The sequence below is a fragment of the Lontra canadensis genome, unplaced genomic scaffold (assembly GCF_010015895.1).
Source record: "Lontra canadensis isolate GAN:19392208 unplaced genomic scaffold, GSC_riverotter_1.0 scaffold7, whole genome shotgun sequence".
NCBI lineage: Eukaryota > Metazoa > Chordata > Mammalia > Carnivora > Mustelidae > Lontra > Lontra canadensis.
In genome coordinates this window covers 10810669-10828072 of record NW_022631001.1, presented here as the reverse complement: position 1 = coordinate 10828072, position 17404 = coordinate 10810669, and the positions used below count along the sequence as shown (strand labels likewise).

At 38.0% G+C, this 17404-nt stretch overlaps 1 protein-coding gene across 1 annotated transcript in view; it reads right to left on the bottom strand.

Annotated features, from left to right (window-relative positions):
- NOX4 (NADPH oxidase 4) overlaps positions 1 to 17404 on the bottom strand; it is a 172311-nt gene that overhangs the window by 130139 nt on the left and 24768 nt on the right. Inside the window, exons 3-6 of the mRNA XM_032852839.1 lie at positions 16486 to 16596; positions 14837 to 14921; positions 11714 to 11811; positions 7743 to 7770 (exon numbers count right to left, since the gene is read on the bottom strand). Of these exons, the coding sequence (XP_032708730.1) occupies positions 7743 to 7770; positions 11714 to 11811; positions 14837 to 14921; positions 16486 to 16596 (322 nt within the window). The remainder of the gene's footprint in view (positions 1 to 7742; positions 7771 to 11713; positions 11812 to 14836; positions 14922 to 16485; positions 16597 to 17404) is intronic.

The window sequence follows — 17404 nt, the reverse complement described above, 5'->3', positions numbered from 1 at the left end:
CAGAAAACTATAAAGTACTCATGAAAGAAATTGAGGAAGACACAAAGAAATGGAAAAATGTTCCATGCTCCTGGATTGGAAGAATAAATATTGTGAAAATGTCTATGCTACCTAAAGCAATCTACACATTTAATGCAATTCCTACCAATGTACCATCCATTTTTTTCAAAGAAATGGAACAAATAATCCTAAAATTTATATGGAACCAGAAAAGACTGCGAATAGACAAAGGAATATTGAAAAAGAAAGCCAAAGTTGGTGGCGTCACAATTCCGGACTTCAAGCTCTATTACAAAGCTGTCATCATCAAGACAGCATGGTACTGGCACAAAAACAGACACATAGATCAATGGAACAGAATAGAGAGCCCAGAAATAGACCCTCAACTCTATGGTCAACTAATCTTCAACAAAGCAGGAAAGAATGTCCAATGGAAAAAAGACAGCCTCTTCAATAAATGGTGTTGGGAGAATTGGATAGCCACATGCAGAAAAATGAAATTGGACCACTTCCTTACACCACACACGAAAATAGACTCAAAATGGATGAAGGTCCTCAATGTAAGAAAGGAATCCATCAAAATCCTTGAGGAGAACACAGACAGCAACCTCTTCAACCTCAGCCGCGACAACATCTTCCTAGGAACATCGCCAAAGGCAAGGGAAGCAAGGGCAAAAATGAACTCTTGGGATTTTATCAAGATCAAAAGCTTTTGCACAGCAAAGGAAACAGTTAACAAAACCAAAAGACAACGACAGAATGGGAGAAGATATTTGCAAACGACATATCAGATAAAGGGCTAGTATACAAAATCTATAAAGAACTTAGCAAACTCAACACCCAAAGAACAAATAATCCAATCAAGAAATGGGCAGAAGACATGAACAGACATTTCTGCAAAGAAGACATCCAGATGGCCAACAGACACATGAAAAAGTGCTCCATATCACTCGGCATCAGGGAAATACAAATCAAAACCACAAGGAGATACCACCTCACACCAGTCAGAATGGCTAAAATTAACAAGTCAGGAAATGACAGATGCTGGTGAGGATGTGGAGAAAGGGGAACCCTCCTACACTGTTGGTGGGAATGCAAGCTGGTGCAACCACTCTGGAAAACAGCATGGAGGTTCCTCAAAATGTTGCAAATAGAACTACCCTATGACCCAGCAATTGCACTGCTGGGTATTTACCCTAAAGATACAAACGTAGTGATCCGAAGGGGCACGTGCACCCAAATGTTTATAGCAGCAATGTCTACAATAGCCAAACTATGGAAAGAACCTAGATGTCCATCAACAGACGAATGGATGAAGAAGATGTGGTATATATACACAATGGAATACTATGCAGCCATCAAAAGAAATGAAATCTTGCCATTTGCGACGATGTGGATGGAACTAGAGGGTATCATGCTTAGCGAAATAAGTCAATCGGAGAAAGGCAACTATCATATGATCTCCCTGATATGAGGGAGAGGAGATGCAACATGGGGGGTTAAGGGGGTAGGAGAAGAGTAAATGAAGCAAGATGGGATTGGGAGGGAGATAAACCATAAGTGACTCTTAATCTCACAAAACAAACTGAGGGTTGCTGGGGGAAGGGGGGTTGGGAGAGGGGGGTGGGGTTATGGACATTGGGGAGGGTATGTGCTATGGTGAGTGCTGTGAAGTATGTAAACCTGGCGATTCACAGACCTGTACCCCTGGGGGAAAAAAATATATGTTTATAAAAAATAAAATTAAAAAAAAAAAAGAACTAAAATCACAATAGTCTCATTTCTTATTATCTTATTCCTACCAAATAAAATATCCTGTCGATAAGTTACATTATTTACTACTACAATCATACAAGCAACAGTAAGTCCCAAATAACCCGGAGCTAAGAGAGTCCATCTTAAATCTATATGGAAAGCTACTGAAACAACTTTGTCTCCAAAAGCATAGCTGTCCCCCAACTTCTCTCCTTGCCAAAGAACCACCTAGGAAACAGAAGGGCCATCATGAACTATAAGCACTAGCAGAAGCAGACAAGCTGGGAACAACAGAAGAGCACCATAGGTATGCTTCCTTAGAAGCCCAACAGTTTAGAAACTCTGAAAAATAACATTAGAAATCTCAGTACAGGGGTGCCTGGGTGGCTCAGTGGTTTAAAGCCTCTGCCTTCAGCTCAGGTCATGATCCCAGGGTCCTGGGATTGAGCCCCACATCGGGCTCTCTGCTCAGCAGGGAGCCTGCTTCCTCCTCTCTCTGACTGCCTCTCTGTCTACTTGTAATCTCTGTCTGTCAAATAAATAAATAAAATCTTTAAAAAAAAAGAAAGAAAGAAAGAAATCTCAGTACTGTGGAAACAAGTTTCTACTTGTGAAGATCCACATGAGAAATTAAGGAATTAGTTTTTGTATACTTAATAGTTGGATACTCTTTCTTCCTCAGTCTTTCCACTGTACAGATTTGGAAGCCTAACAAGACTTCTATTTCCTGATATGCTTAAACCAAATCATCTCTTCCCTACACGTCTTTCCCAGGGCACTCCCTTCTCATCTTTCCCATTGCCCCAGGTGAGTACTAACTTCCTAGGGGTCAGAAAAGAACAAGATGACTGTACTAGTTCACACTAAAAGACTAATAATACAGAGAAATGCTGTTTATAAAGAACAACATGCCTATAAAATGTCCCAGCCTTTTTATTCCCAAAATACAAACATATATCTACATAAAAATTTGTTCAAAAATATTCATAGCCACTTTACTTTTAACAGTTAAGGCTTGTAGACAACCCAAATTTCCATCAGCAAGTGAATGGATAGACAATTGTGGTAATATCTGTACCTGGAAAATGAATCAGCAGCTAAAAAAATAAACTGTACACGACATGCATGAACCACAAAATTATTCCACTGAGTGAAAAAAGCCAGACACTCTCCCCCTCAAAAAAATCCCAAGAGTATAAACTCTGTGATACCTTTTATATAGTATTCTAGAATATCCAAACTATTCTCCAGTGATAGGGAGCAGATTAGTTACTAAGAGGAGTAAAGGGCAGAATGCATTATAAAGGCACAAAAAACTTTTTGGAATGATAGATATATTTGTCATCTTGATTTTGGTCTTGATTTCATTAAGTGTATACATATGCCAAAACCAACTGAATATCATAATTTACATATGAATAATTTCATGTACCTCAATTATAACTCAATACATTTAAAGAAGAAAAAAAAGAGGAGGTCTTTCTCTCTGGCTTTAAGTAATTAAAACAAAACACCCTTATTTGGCCAAATGAATAAATAAATGATAGAATCCCAGATGGCTCCAAGATGTGAAATGTGTGGCTGGAGAGGCTTTTCCACTAACTGTCTTGGGGCTTCATTAAGGTCTACTGGGTCTGCCCATAAGGTTTCCCATGTGGTTCTAAATATGCCAAGATTAGTTATGGAATGTCTACAAATCATTTCATGAGGACACCTGGAAAAACAGCATGTTAAATAGTGTAGAAGCATAATTTTTAAAGTATATTATTTGAATATTAGTTTCTAGAGATATTAATTTCTGTTACTCAAAAGTGTAATAACTATTCCTTGAAGAGTCACAGGACACATTAGTAAATTAAAGTCTCTGGCAAGTACTAGTATCAAGAAACCAGTTTAAATTTGAATGGATCTTTCCTCAAACATTTAACTAGAGAAATGCTTTTAAGAGCAGAACATGGAAAATGTATTGGAAAGATCTGGGGGTTGGGTAATAAAATAGTTGGCATCAGTCATTTGAAGATGAAGCAGACAGCTTAGCCAATGAGATACCCATTCTGGGATTAAATAGTCCTATTACTGTCCCTTAGGACAAACCCCAATCTCACTAGATCTCATCTGTAAACTTAGGAGAATCAATTCCATGCTTTTTAATATTCTTTCAGATTTATGAAGTTATCTTTTTTATCTAAAGGATTCATGTTTCCTTTCTAGCTCCCAGACGTATAAAAAGACCAAAGTTTGTAATTTACAAAGTAACAGACCGGATCAATGAAGATAAGTTACTTAAAATTAAAAATGAAGAGAACAAATTAGGGGTGCCTGGGTGGCTCAGTCAGTTAATCATCCAACTCTTGCTTTCAACTCAGTTCATGGTCTCAAGGTCAGGAGATTAAGCCCCATGACAGGCTTTGCACTCAGTGGGGAGTCTACTTCTCTCTCTACCCCTGCCCCTGCTCACACTCTCTCTTAAATAAGTAAATAAAATCTTTAAAAAAATTATTACAATTACAATGGTCCCCCCCCCCACCAAAAAAAGGAGTACTTTAAGAAGCTATGATTTTCTGTCACTGGAATTAAACAAACAGAGGCTAGCTAACTGATTATCTGGATGCTGTAAAGGAGATCTATGTATCAAGTAGGAGAGTTAAACAATTGGCTTTTATTTTCAGTGAATATTTTCTGGACATTTCTGGTCTACTGTTAAGTGAGGGGAAAAAAAAAAAAAAAAAAAGAATCCTGCTCTAAAAGAAATCCCCGTCCAGTGTGGGAGACAGGATAAGTAGACAAATGCAACCTAGGACATTAAGTGCTAAAAGAGAGCTAAGCTTGAGTGTTTTCCAGGTACATCAAAAGGCACCCTAACCTAGCTTTCAAGGACAGCTCAGCTAAGACCCAATATAATAGCCTCTATTACTACATACATTTCAGGAGTCAGGAAGAACAGGTTGGAAATAACTAAGTTAGTCAAAACTTACTGGGCAAAGTCACTTGCCAAAATGAAGTACACTCTCTCTTTGAATCATTCAAATTATGAAGCAAAAACTATACTTGTTTCCTTAGAAAAGACATGTTTATATGTTTATTTTTATTACTTTTTATCTATGCATATTACATTTGTAATTTAGTTGCCTTTAAAATGAATGACTACAGTGTACTGCCATTTCTAGATGAAACTGAGAGATCATTTTCATCCATACCCAGATGTGGTCAGAAATATACCATCTTGTACTCATTATCCTGTTGTTTCTAATGTAACTAGAAACACAATATTATTTGTTTATGAGGGTTTTTCTAATTGAAATTGGATACTGTGCATTTTCTTCTCATCATACAAGCTTCTACCAAATTTGGAAATAATGTAGCAAATGTTTTGAAATGCATATCTGAACAATCCAGTCTTTTAAATTTGTTTTACTTTATAAATTCTTTTTTTTATTTTATAAATTCTTAATTGGACTGTTTTTAACATTTCTTATTGAGTGACCTAACAACCATATTTTATGTCACTTGAACTGCCACAGGCTTTAGTTTCTCTGAAACAACCTTAATTTCTCAGTTGTAGATTATGTTGAAAAATATTTAAGGACAGAGATATTTAATGTAACATTAAACAAACGAAAATCCAAGAAACATATTAACTAATAAAAAAGTCATTATCATTAGAACATCTAAAAACATGCATGCATTCCTCTGTCAGAAATGTGGTTTTTCCTAGGCCTAATGATGTTCAAAGATAGCTATGAAACAGTATTAGTCATAGATGTATTAGTAATATAAAACTAGATCAAGTCTATTTGTAGAAAATGGTCTCTTATCCCTTGACATCCTTTGATTCTGCTTTGTTCTCTCACCTACTACTCGGTAGGGTCAATCAGATGCCCTCAAAGGTCTAGACTCATAGTTAGGGGTTCCAGGCTGGGTTTCAAGCTGAGAAGTGGATGGCTCCCTCTGGCTAGCACACATCTTTCATGAAATGATGTAGACTAAGACACTGAAATGAGGCTGACATGCTGATTTGGGATGAATTCCAATTGTTTGTATCGAAAAAAACTCCACCAAAAAATATGTACCTGGGATCCTGCATGCCCTACAGAGAGCTGTACCTCACACCTGAGAAGCTTACTTTCCAGTGGAAAAGATTATACCTGTAAGGAAAGAAATTATTCCACAACATAGCACTTTACTATGTCTCTTTAGGAACGAACGAAGGCCAACAAAACAGACCGGCTCTGCCTACTGGAATCAGGGATGAATGTGCGCATGATGGGGCGTGTCTGCTGAGACTCAAAGGAGGAGCAGAAGTGGGCTGAGTTTAAAAAGAGAGAGAGAGAGAATCAAGTAAGAGAGCAGACAACAGTGAGGTGTTCCAGGAAGGGAATTACAAGAGTATGATGGGATGTCCAATAAGGGTGAAACGAGGACTCCCAGGGTACACGGGAAGCTTAATGAATCATACTGTTGGGTCACACCACAAAGACTCTCTAGGATGGCGCCAGGAAATTTGTGGGTTTTTGTTTTTTTTTTTAATTTGTCTTTTTAAGTATCATCTCTAGTTAGTCCAACACCATTCATGGGAACGTCTGGGGAACAACATAAGGATGGTGGGTTTTTATGCTATATGGAGAGGTCACATGTTTCTGTACAAGTATTCATTATACGAAGCTTCTTAATGTAATGTCTTGGTCAGATAAGAAATCTTTTTGTATGTTTGAAAACTAAACTTTGTTTTCAAACATTTTACATGTCCCAATGTTTCACCCAGACTTGGTGCTATAGAAGGTAATATTTAAAAAGAAAATATTTAAAAAGAATATAAAAAATATTAAAAATATTAAAAAATTGATTCTTTCTGTAAAATGAATTCATATGACCCAAAACATATATTGATTCACACATAAGGTTTTGTTTTTCTGTTTTTTCTCCTTCCTATTTCTCATCCAATTCTTAAAGCTTAAATTAAAAACATGCTTTCAATGAGCAAAGTTGTAAGCAAAACTAAAATTGTGTTCCTAAAGAGAAACCGTGAAATACCTTGTAAGTGGCAAACGTCATACATAAATAAACAGGAAAAAACCGTATTTTATAAATCTAAATATACAGTTCTGACAGGGAAGGGGAAAACACCAGAATTATTGCTTTTTTTATCATAAAACTGATTGAAAAGAAAAACAATACATTTGACAGATCATGCCTCAGTCTCCTATGCAATCCCGATCCTTAACGGGGTGTTAACGGTAGCCAAGCCTATATGACAGACCCTATCAATAACCTAATCATCCTTATCCCTGAAATAATGTGCTAAAAAGCCCCCAAATGCAGGTTTTTGGCTTTTGTCCTTATAAATGCAGAGTTGAGAAAAAGAAGAATTTTAGTAAAATTATACTAACATCAGGACAAAATTTTGAGATGTTTACATGTGCTTTAACAAATGAATAGTCTAGACTGAGATTTCATGGACAATATGCTTGAGAAGGAAAAGTAAATTACAGTTGAAAAAGGAAACACATTTCAAGAAAAACAACCGATTTTAATGACTGTTCATTCCTCCTTTTTATGTAGGTTATAAGATCACCAAATGTCCTACTAAATTACTGAGTTATAAGAATTCCATCGATAATCAGAGTGCTTGGTGTTTCCTTCCAGCACCTTGAGGGTAGGAGCCTACTCCATGCGTATTATCTTCAGTACCACCTGCCACAGCCAGGGGCACAGAGTAGGTCCTCAATAACCGCATGGCATTGCACTGTTGTTATTGGAAGAACATATGGAAGGCAAATGTGTTTACTTCCTTTTACTCTTCATTCATTCGAACCCCACTGTTTGCCTTACCCCTCTGTTTTCACTGCAACTTAAGTTTGGTAACAGTTGTTCTGGTTGCAAATTTTCCACATTATATTTAACATACATTGAATTGCTGTGTAGTTCGATGATGCTTATTCTCAAAGATTTGCCTGAATCTTCAGAAAGAGCAATGAAAAACAACTTACCAGTTGTGAAGAGAAGTTTTCTAGGATCCTGAGAAAAAGGGAAAAAAAATTGACTGAAAAACAAAATATTGACAATGTAAAATTCTACAAGGAACCTTCTGGGTATGTGATCCATTAGGCATTTAAGACACTATTCTCTCAGTGGATATGAGAAATTCAATCAGGTTTCATAATGTTTTCATGCAACACAGGTTCTGGAACCAGGATATTTGCTGGGGGGGGGGGAGGTCCTGCCTCTGTCACTTACAAGCAAGTTTCAGAAATTCCCTAATTGTTTCTCAGCTGAAAAATTAAAAATATCTATATTTTTAATATTTGGGGGAGGGAGTCCTGCCTCTGTCACTTACAAGCAAGTTTCAGAAATTCCCTAATTGTTTCTCAGCTGAAAAATTAAAAATATCTACCCCAGGGGTGCCTGAGTGGCTCAGTTGGTTAAGCATCTGCCTTCAGCTCACGTTATGATCTCAGGGTCCTGGGATTGAGCCCCACGTCCAGTCCCACAATGGGTTCCTCACTCAGTGAGGAGTCTGCTTCTCCCTCTCCCTCCGCCTTCCCCCTACTCATGCACAAACTCTCTCTCAAAAAAACAAAATCTTTAAAAAAAAAAAAATCCAACACAGAGAAGACTGTCCTTCTGAGATACAAAGAGCGCTGAATAAAATCAGAAAATGTAGACTTTCATCTTAATGGGTAATTACAAGCTATTAACAGTGGCCTGAAGCCTACCCTTTGACCATTTGAAACTCAGTATCTTTGACTATAATGTTCTGCCCTACAAGATGCTGAGACAGTGAGAATCAAAAGTGAGAAAATATACAGGGAGGGTTGTCACTATAAATTCAGTGCAAAGAATACTAACTGAATACTTACAATGTTTCAAGTACCATGCAAAATAGTGATGATACTCAAATACAGAGAATAGGTTTCTATTACTCAGAATTGTAAAAAGTAATATTGCTAGTGTAATCTGTCCTTTAAACTACATCTTTCATAGTGAAATGGACCTTAGGCAACTCCCTTTCTATCTCTGGAAAACTGAGGTCAATCCCCAGGAGATCTGTAGATTTGTTTTTCATCCTAATGGTGCATAGTATTGCACAACTTTGGAAATTCTTTCTTAGGCCTCCATTGCTCTGGAATCAGGCCACCCTGTATCCAAAGTAGGAAGCCATTCATATGAAATAATTTCAGAAGCCACCTTCAGAAAGGGTGGCTTTCTAAGGGCCACCTGCCTCGTAAGAGCTCCTCATCCCACTGGGGCCAGATGACTTCTACCTCTGCCATTAGGACACAGCTCAAGGGTAACCTAGAGGAACCTAGTATATAAACAACTAGTGAAAATACAAGACGAGCTGAACAAAGTGGTAGTGTCAGAAATCTGGATACCAGAACAAATAGCCATGGGAACTCAGAAGACAGAACAGTTACTACTGCCCGCGAGTGGAGATGAAATGTGAAAGTAAGAGACAGTTTCAAAGATGACAGCATGAGGCAGATTCAGCTAGGCCATCAAGAACGTGCCACCCAGGAGCTGAAGGCTGGGTCATTAGAAATCTGGAGAAGACAGGGGCACCTGGGTGGCTCAGTGGGTTAAAGCCTCTACCTTCAGCTCAGGTCAGAATCCCAGAGTCCTGGGATCGAGCCCCGCATCGGGCTCTCTGCTCAGCAGGGAGCCTGCTTCCTCCTCTCTCTCTGCCTGCCTCTCTGCCTACTTGTGATTTCTGTCTGTCAAATAAATAAATAAAATCTTAAAAAAAAAAAAAAAGAAATCTGGAGAAGACAGAGAGCACAAAGCAAAGGACAACAGGGTGCATGGCACAAATCAGTCTTTCTCAAAGACAACTCAAGGAAGGCTGTACCTGTTTATGCATGCAGTGTGTGTGTGTGTGTGTGTGCGTGTGTGTGTGTATGTGTATGCGTGTGTTTTCATCCTCCTCTAGCACACTGTCTGATGCCCACTAAGGGCTCAAAAACATTTATTAAAATAAAGAAGAGGGAGGAAAAAAAAAGAAAGAAAGAATGAAGGAAACAAAGAAAGGGGAAATAAAAATTTAAATAATGAGTTACTATTTTTCATCTGTCAGACTGGCAAAAATTAAAGAAAAACAAAAAAAGCAGATACAAGCATTCTGACAAACTTGGTAGAAGTGTGTCAACTAATGAAGCCTTTTTGAAAGGCAACAAGGCAATGTCCTTCAAAACTAAAAATGTACATAGTTTTGAAAGCAAATTCTACTTCTAGGAATCTGCCTAGCGGAAGCACATAAAAAATTAATTTATTGGAGTGTGGTTCACTCAAAAACAACCTAATCATCTGTGAATAAGGAAAAGGCTAAAAATAAACCATCGCACATTAAGATGAAGAAAGTGATAGATCTATACTTTCTGATACAGCAAGCTACAGTCCATGTGATTATGGAAACAAGAAAACTGCTGAGGACTAGGTTTCATAAAATGCCCCTCAAAATATAAGAGAACAGAAAGTTATTAGCTGTGGCTACTTTTGGAGAAGAAGCTTTCACTTTCAAACTTCATTTGCTTGAGGGTTTTAAGATATTTTATTTGGGGTACATATCCTTCACAGTATGAAAGAAAATAACTAAAAACCTATGATTAAAATTTTGGAATATTTTACAATATTCCAAGTATATAACATTAAAATGAGAGAACCATTTTAGTTCTTAAAGACCCAAAATGACAAAAACAAAAGAGAGAGAAGCAAAGAAGCAAAGATAAAGAGGCAGGTCCATGGCAGACATAGGAAACAAAGAAGTCCATGTTCTGTGGGCTGAGGGGGATAAAGGAATGGGGGGAAGCCGTGGGAGACAGAAACAAACGGTGGTGTTTCCAGTTCTGGGTTCTGGAATCATTCCGTATGAAGAGCTTCTGGAGGAGCTGGTTTTCTCAGTGGCTCTTAATGCTGGGTGCTCACCCCAACTAACTGGTGAACTTTTAACAAATATCAAGGCCGGACCCCAACCCAGACCAGTTACATCATATTGGTGTTTTTAAGAATACTAGAGTCTTATCAAAGGACTTATGAAAGGCTGCTGGCGATTTTGGTTTTGTGATTTGTTTCTGTGTTCATTGTTAGTTTTCTCTTTGTTTTATTCCAGGAAGGATATCAAGCACATAATCATAGCAGTATTAATCTCGGTAACTCCGGTGACACATGGAAAAGAAGAGAGACTAGGGGGGATGGAGAACAATCTTACAAAGTCCCTGCCAGACCTGGCAGAAAGGGCAGGGAGATCCAGCTCCATTCCCAGCAGTTTTTGATGTAGTCTTGGCGTGAAGGAAAGGCAGACTGAGGACAGGATAAGTCCTGAGCAAAGGAGAGCTAACACGTGTTCATTAGGCTCTACCCCAGCACCCTGAACATACAATTTCATCTCATGGGTGCCGCCCCCTGGAGAAAAGCAACCCTAAGTCAGATATTACATGCTACAGGACTCAGCTCAAGTTCACCTGTATCAAGGATTAAAACAAAACAAAACAGAGGAACACTAAAACTCAGTGAAGTTTTTTAAGTCAAATAAACAGACGATTCAAGATCCTCAAAGAGTCAACCTGCTTTTCTACCCTTCCCCTTCACCACCTCCAAGAACGGCATCTGACTTATTAAAAAAAAACAAAAACAAAAAACAAAAACAAACTTGTGCCCATAAAGACACTGTGGACAGTCTCCACTGGATAGAAACCAGACAACACTGCTGGGAGGCAGGAGGCAGGCCTGAATGGCCCCCATTTGAACGCTGCAGAATATAAAAAGTAGACACTCTTGAACTCCCATTTTCAGCAGGAGACACTCTGAAATAGTAATTACCTGTATTTTCTATTGAAAAGGAACAAAACTCAACTTGACAACTGCATTTTAAAAGCACTCAAAAGGAGCAGCAAGGTACAAATTTTCCATGAAAATCACAGACCTTCATTAGTGGGCTCACGACAAGCAAAAGGAGACCACCCACCTCATCTCGGTATCTCGCTGCGTTCAGTTCAGCAAAATCCTCGCTGAAGTTCACTGAGAAGTTGAGGGTGTTTACCAGATGGGCAGCCACGTGCACACCTGCAAAATCACATGAGGCTCAGATCAATAGGATTTCCATATACGCTCCACGAAGAGGACTCCCTTCCTCTCCCTAAGTTAACATAGGGTCCAAACTTTGACAGCTACCTGAGCAAAAAAATATTAAATTGAAAAGGGAAAGTTTAAAGACACCAAAAGTCTTGATTACAGACACCTGGGTATTAGAAATCATGTAAAGAAACTGAATTTTCAAAGGCTAGAATTAAACAACTAGCAAGTCAAGGTTAGGAAACAACATGTTCCAGTGTGTGATAATATGGTGATGTATTTATTTATTTAAATAGCTCCTGGATATTTGAGTTTTCTACATTTTTCACCTCTCCTCTAGCTCTAATCTGTTATAGGTCTTGTACACTTCAACCTAAAAGAGAGGCTCACTGAAAGACTTTCAGGCAGTTACAATTTCTCACAATCCATAACTTCAAGAAGTAATTTCCTAAATTTCCTAAACCCCACAGCAAAAGTGTTGGTAATCACTTCATTGGGATTAAAAACTCAGGAAAATAAGAATTATCATTTCATCTTCAGCTTACACTGGCAGAGTAAAGAGAGCTCAACCAATGCAGAGCTCACACAGAGGATGGAAGTATTAGGAAATTATAAGAGAGTTGAAGAAAAACTCATTTTGGCACAGCCAAGAAGAAGGAAAATTATCTTGAGGAGGCTGGACAAGGAAGGAGCAAATGAACGTGTGCATTGGACGAGAATGCCTTCTCCCTTCCCAACCTCTTCTTGTAGGAGAAATAGGGTCTGAATTAACAGTACATTACAATGTACTAGAAAGGATGAAAGATAATTAACTAGAAATCTGGTTTTCTTGCTGCATGGCTACCAACAGTCAGGTTAGTTCTCTGTAAATGACAATGACAGAAATAGGAGACTTAATGAGATAAGTGACCTGAACTTTGCTAGTGAACCATTATAGTCCATACCAATATAGGGCATGGAGTTATTCAACAGAAAACGTGAGTAGAAACTGGAAAACTTTACAGTTCTTTCCAACCTAGCACATGAGATGTAGGTATGCCAAGAGTTCTGAAGGACTCACAAAGACAAATAGAAGTGAGAGAAGGACTAGAATGCTAACTAACTTCAAAGTTAAAGTTTGATAAAAGGATTGATAAGCTCCTTCCAGAGTCAAATTAGAGGAAGGAGAAAGGTCTCATAAAAAGTGGACAGGAAGTTAGAAGGGGGTTAACTAACAAGCAAGGACACAATTCTAAGGAAATTTTTAAGAGGCAGTCCAGGAGGGATGCAACTATGGCATAGGCATAAAAGATTATTTAAGAACGATCTGTGTCCTCTAGCTTTATCATGTCTAAAATGTTTAAATTTTAAAAAATCCCTTCATTTTAAATCAAAGGTTTATATGTTAACTACATGTTTGTGGCTCCTTCTTTCTGAATTCTCCTGGGGGGGGAAAAAAAAAAAAAGCCCTAGGTATCAGTTGTTTGAGATACACCCTTAAGGGATATATTCACTTTCTTTAAAGGACTTTCAGGTCAAAAGAAATTGGGGCTTCTAATTTGGGGCAGCAAAGAGAAAGCCAGGCTGGACATTTTGAGTAGATTTTCTGATTTAATTCTCTCAACAAAACAATGAAATGGGTAGAAACATCCCTTTGTCACAGAAGGTCAGAAGAGGCCACCAGCTAAGGTCAGACAACTAGTGAGTGGCAGAATGAAACTGTCTGGAATGCATGTTCATTCATGGCAAGACGCTACGCGATCTCAGTCTTTTGGTTGTTCTCCAGTTGAACCAGAATATTTGGACACAACTACAGTGTAGCACAAACCAAGTTACAAATGTGTCCACATTCCCAGACCCTCCCGCTTTCCTGACCTTTCACGCCCTCTGTTCTAACCCAGCCCTGACCCTGGCCACACACTTGGTCCTCATCTCATTTTGGACTCTTACTCTGTCCCCAGCCTCTTGAGTGGTATGGAGTCCTGATCCCACCCAAGCCTCTCCCCATCTCTTGCCTCCAGAGGCGGGACCCACCAATAAAATGTCCAGGGACAAAACAGTGCAGATGCCTGTTTCAACAATACTTGGTAACTTTTTAAAAGTGGAGAGCTTAATGACCTCTCAATAGTGGCTGCATGAAGATATGCCTGATTCAAAGTAGCCATATATACATATCCAGACCAAATGTCCCTGGTGTAAAAACAGCTCTGTCCTATCAAATCATGACTAGAGGAAAATGTCAGGTGCTATGCCACTGAGATAATTAACCCCTGAGTTTGTAAATTATAAAAAATTCCATCCTAAAAACTTCCTATGGGCGATCTCATACTGTCAATCATTTTATGATTAAAGCAACAACAAATCAAAGACCAGAATGCTTATGTCACACAATAAGGTAGAAAGGCAGCTGGGGATAGATCCTACACAACCTTGTCTCCAAAGTCCATATACTTAATTAATGTGTTTATCACCTGCCATTCCAAAATTTGAAAAATATCACATAAATATTCAGGATAAAAACTTATTTTAAAATGACTCTTTTAAAAAGCCAAAAGACCCTTGCTTGATATTTTAACTTGGAACTGAACATTTGACATTTAATACCAAGAATTAACATCAAAGAAATATTTATCAAATATACTTCTAAATGGAATCACATTCTATGAATGTATGTTTCACATTCTAATTTGTATGCATTTAAAGTCCTATCATATCTTTATTTTTAAACCTTAAAAACATTTATCTTGTTTCTTTTAGTCTTTCTAAATGAAAGTATTTACTTATAAAAAAAAATTATTAACAGCTTGAAGGCCAACTCTCATATATTGTAATGTGAAAACTATATCTATAATGTGTAAGACATGCTCATTTTCTGTAGCACCGTTAGGCAACTCTCTTTAAACACATGGAAGAGAAACTTAAGATATGGAATGAGACAATCACAAGTTGGTGACAGCAAATAATTTGCAGAGCCACAAAAATGCCATTCATAACATGTGTTCAAAGGTAGTATTTTCACATCGTTTAGTTTTCTCACCTGAAAAAATACAGATAGTCACACCACAGGTTATATGGAATGTTCGGCTTTTATCCAACAATCTTCTGGTTCTCCTGCTTGGAACCTAAATAAAATTCAGTGTGGTGAAAATGAAGCAGGGAATAAGATATGTGTACAAAGTTTTTCTCTATAGCATTGTACATGATATCAAAGTCTTAGAAATATGACAGAGGCCTAGGAATTAAAACTTGGTGAGATAATTATGATATATCTAATCAGTGGAACACCTAAACCATTACAGAGAATGTGAGAAGACTTGTTATTTATATGGAAATATGTGTCATATATATGGTTAGGTAAAAGGATAACACATAAACTATACTATAGTCCTATGTTGTTTAAAATTAATGGCATTCTATGCAAATCTGAAGACTTTTCCCCAAATCCGTAATCTGTGGTTGTTTTAACACAGTATTAGGAGAAACTTTCACTGATTACTTTTCTTATTTCTGGAATGTTTGAGTTGTACAATATAGATGATTTCCTTCTGTAGTCAAAAACTAAGATGATTTTTAAATGAAGCAATTCCATCTATGGGTTTAAATGCCTTCTTGATCTTATAAAGAAATAAAATGTCAAGCATCTTTGAATTCCTATGTTTCACATCAGGGGACCACTCTTTAAGACTTATTTAAATACTGAGAAACTTAGGTGGGCACTTTTCCTGCCATTTATCTTCTCTTTCTTCACACCAAGCCAATAGCCAGCCATAGGAATCAGAACCTAGCATTTTACAATGGTAGGCAACCTAGAGAAAGAGTTATTTCCACAAATTACTGCATTAAAAGTAGAGTTTCTAAATATAATTACTGAAAAGTTTGAGAAGTTTTACTGCAGTAAATCTGCTCATATGAACCACACAGAACATCCAAGTGACCTCATACAAACAACTTCTTTTAGAGTATCAGTATTAATTCTGCAGTGCCTTATTATTTCAACAGAGAAAAGAAACACACACACACAAGGACAACCGAAGACAAAAAAATATTTTGTTGAGTTTTAATTTCCAAAGTGCTTTACTTCATTTTACAACATCACACATGATATCACATCTTAACCAAGACATCTCCGAGACTATTACACAGCTTAAAACATGCATGTGTTTGAAAAGGAGATAAATCGCCACCAACACCAGTAGTCACTGTATATTTTGCTCCAAGTGCGCAGAGCTCTAGCTTCTAGGTTGCTCACATGGTCTTAAATAATTGAGAACACAGGATCTCATTGAGGCAAAATCTCAGAAATGGGACTGATCTTAACTCTGCCATTTTGCTAGTCTCATGACATTGGTCAAGTTCCTTAATCTCTTTGTGCCTCAGGTCTTCATCTATAAGACCCACAGAATCATTGTGAGGATTCACACTTACCTCTGTGGAGTGCTTAGCACCATGTCTGATAACACTATTAATAGCCATTTCTATTACCCACTGCCTCTATCTAGCATTGCAGAATAGCTCACTGATCATCTTGACAGGTGACACGGTCTTTACAATCATCTGGTAGATGACAGCAGATGCCAGAAGTCAGTCTATTAGAAGGTCAGACCATGAAAACTAAGTAGTACTAACTTGCTGCTGTTCCACTTGATTTTGATCCTAGAATCTGTGACCAGGATTTTTCGTTCTTACCTTCTGGGATCCTCGAAGGTAAGCCAGGAGCGTCCGACACACAGGTAAAAGGATAAGGCTGCAGTTGAGGTTAAGAACAGATGCGGAGGCTCTGCTTAGACACAATCCTAGCTGAACAAATAAGGCAAGAGTCAAAACACTGTCAAGGCAAAGACAGACTACAGACTCGCTGCAGACCTCACTCTGCTTCTTTTTGAAGGATCATGCCAAAATCCCAACTTCTTTGACAATCTTGAACTGTCTTCTTCCCTCTCACCAAAAACCCCAAAAAGAAACAGGTCTCTTTCTGCTCTGCACGGCCATAAAACTTAGTCTCCCCTCATTTCTACTAGTGTTATAAACACCTGAGTACATTTTTCTGGCATGAAGTCAATTTTTTGTTGGGCCCCCCACTAGACCGTCGTGGGTAGGAAGGGCCCTCCAGACCCCCACACTGGTGCCCTTGAATCCTCTTTTCAATTTCAATTTCAAATAAGGCTTTTTCATTTGTGTTCTCTCTAGAACACTCTGACTACACAACCTCCTTCCAAACCACTGCCTGCCTTTCAGCTCTTCACCTTACTGACTCTCCCCATCTTTCAGGTTTTACCTTGAGCGCTACGCCTCTAGTGTTCTTCCATAACCCAAACCTAGGAGGGCTCCAGATCAGAGCTGTCCCATACAAAGATAATCATAACCACATTATGCGATATTTTCTTTTCCAAAGAATCAGAATTCACAGTGTGGAGGCTATACTTTCTGGCAACTAATTCAAAATCAAACTCTTGCTAAATTGTCATCTGCTATTGTCTATTCCTACCTACATTCTTCATATAAATAGTGTATCACATGAAAACAAGAGATGGGGTCTTATCTGTCTTCTTGTCCTAAAATAAACATAAAAGTACTTTATTGACTAAGAAATATGTATAAGTCAGAT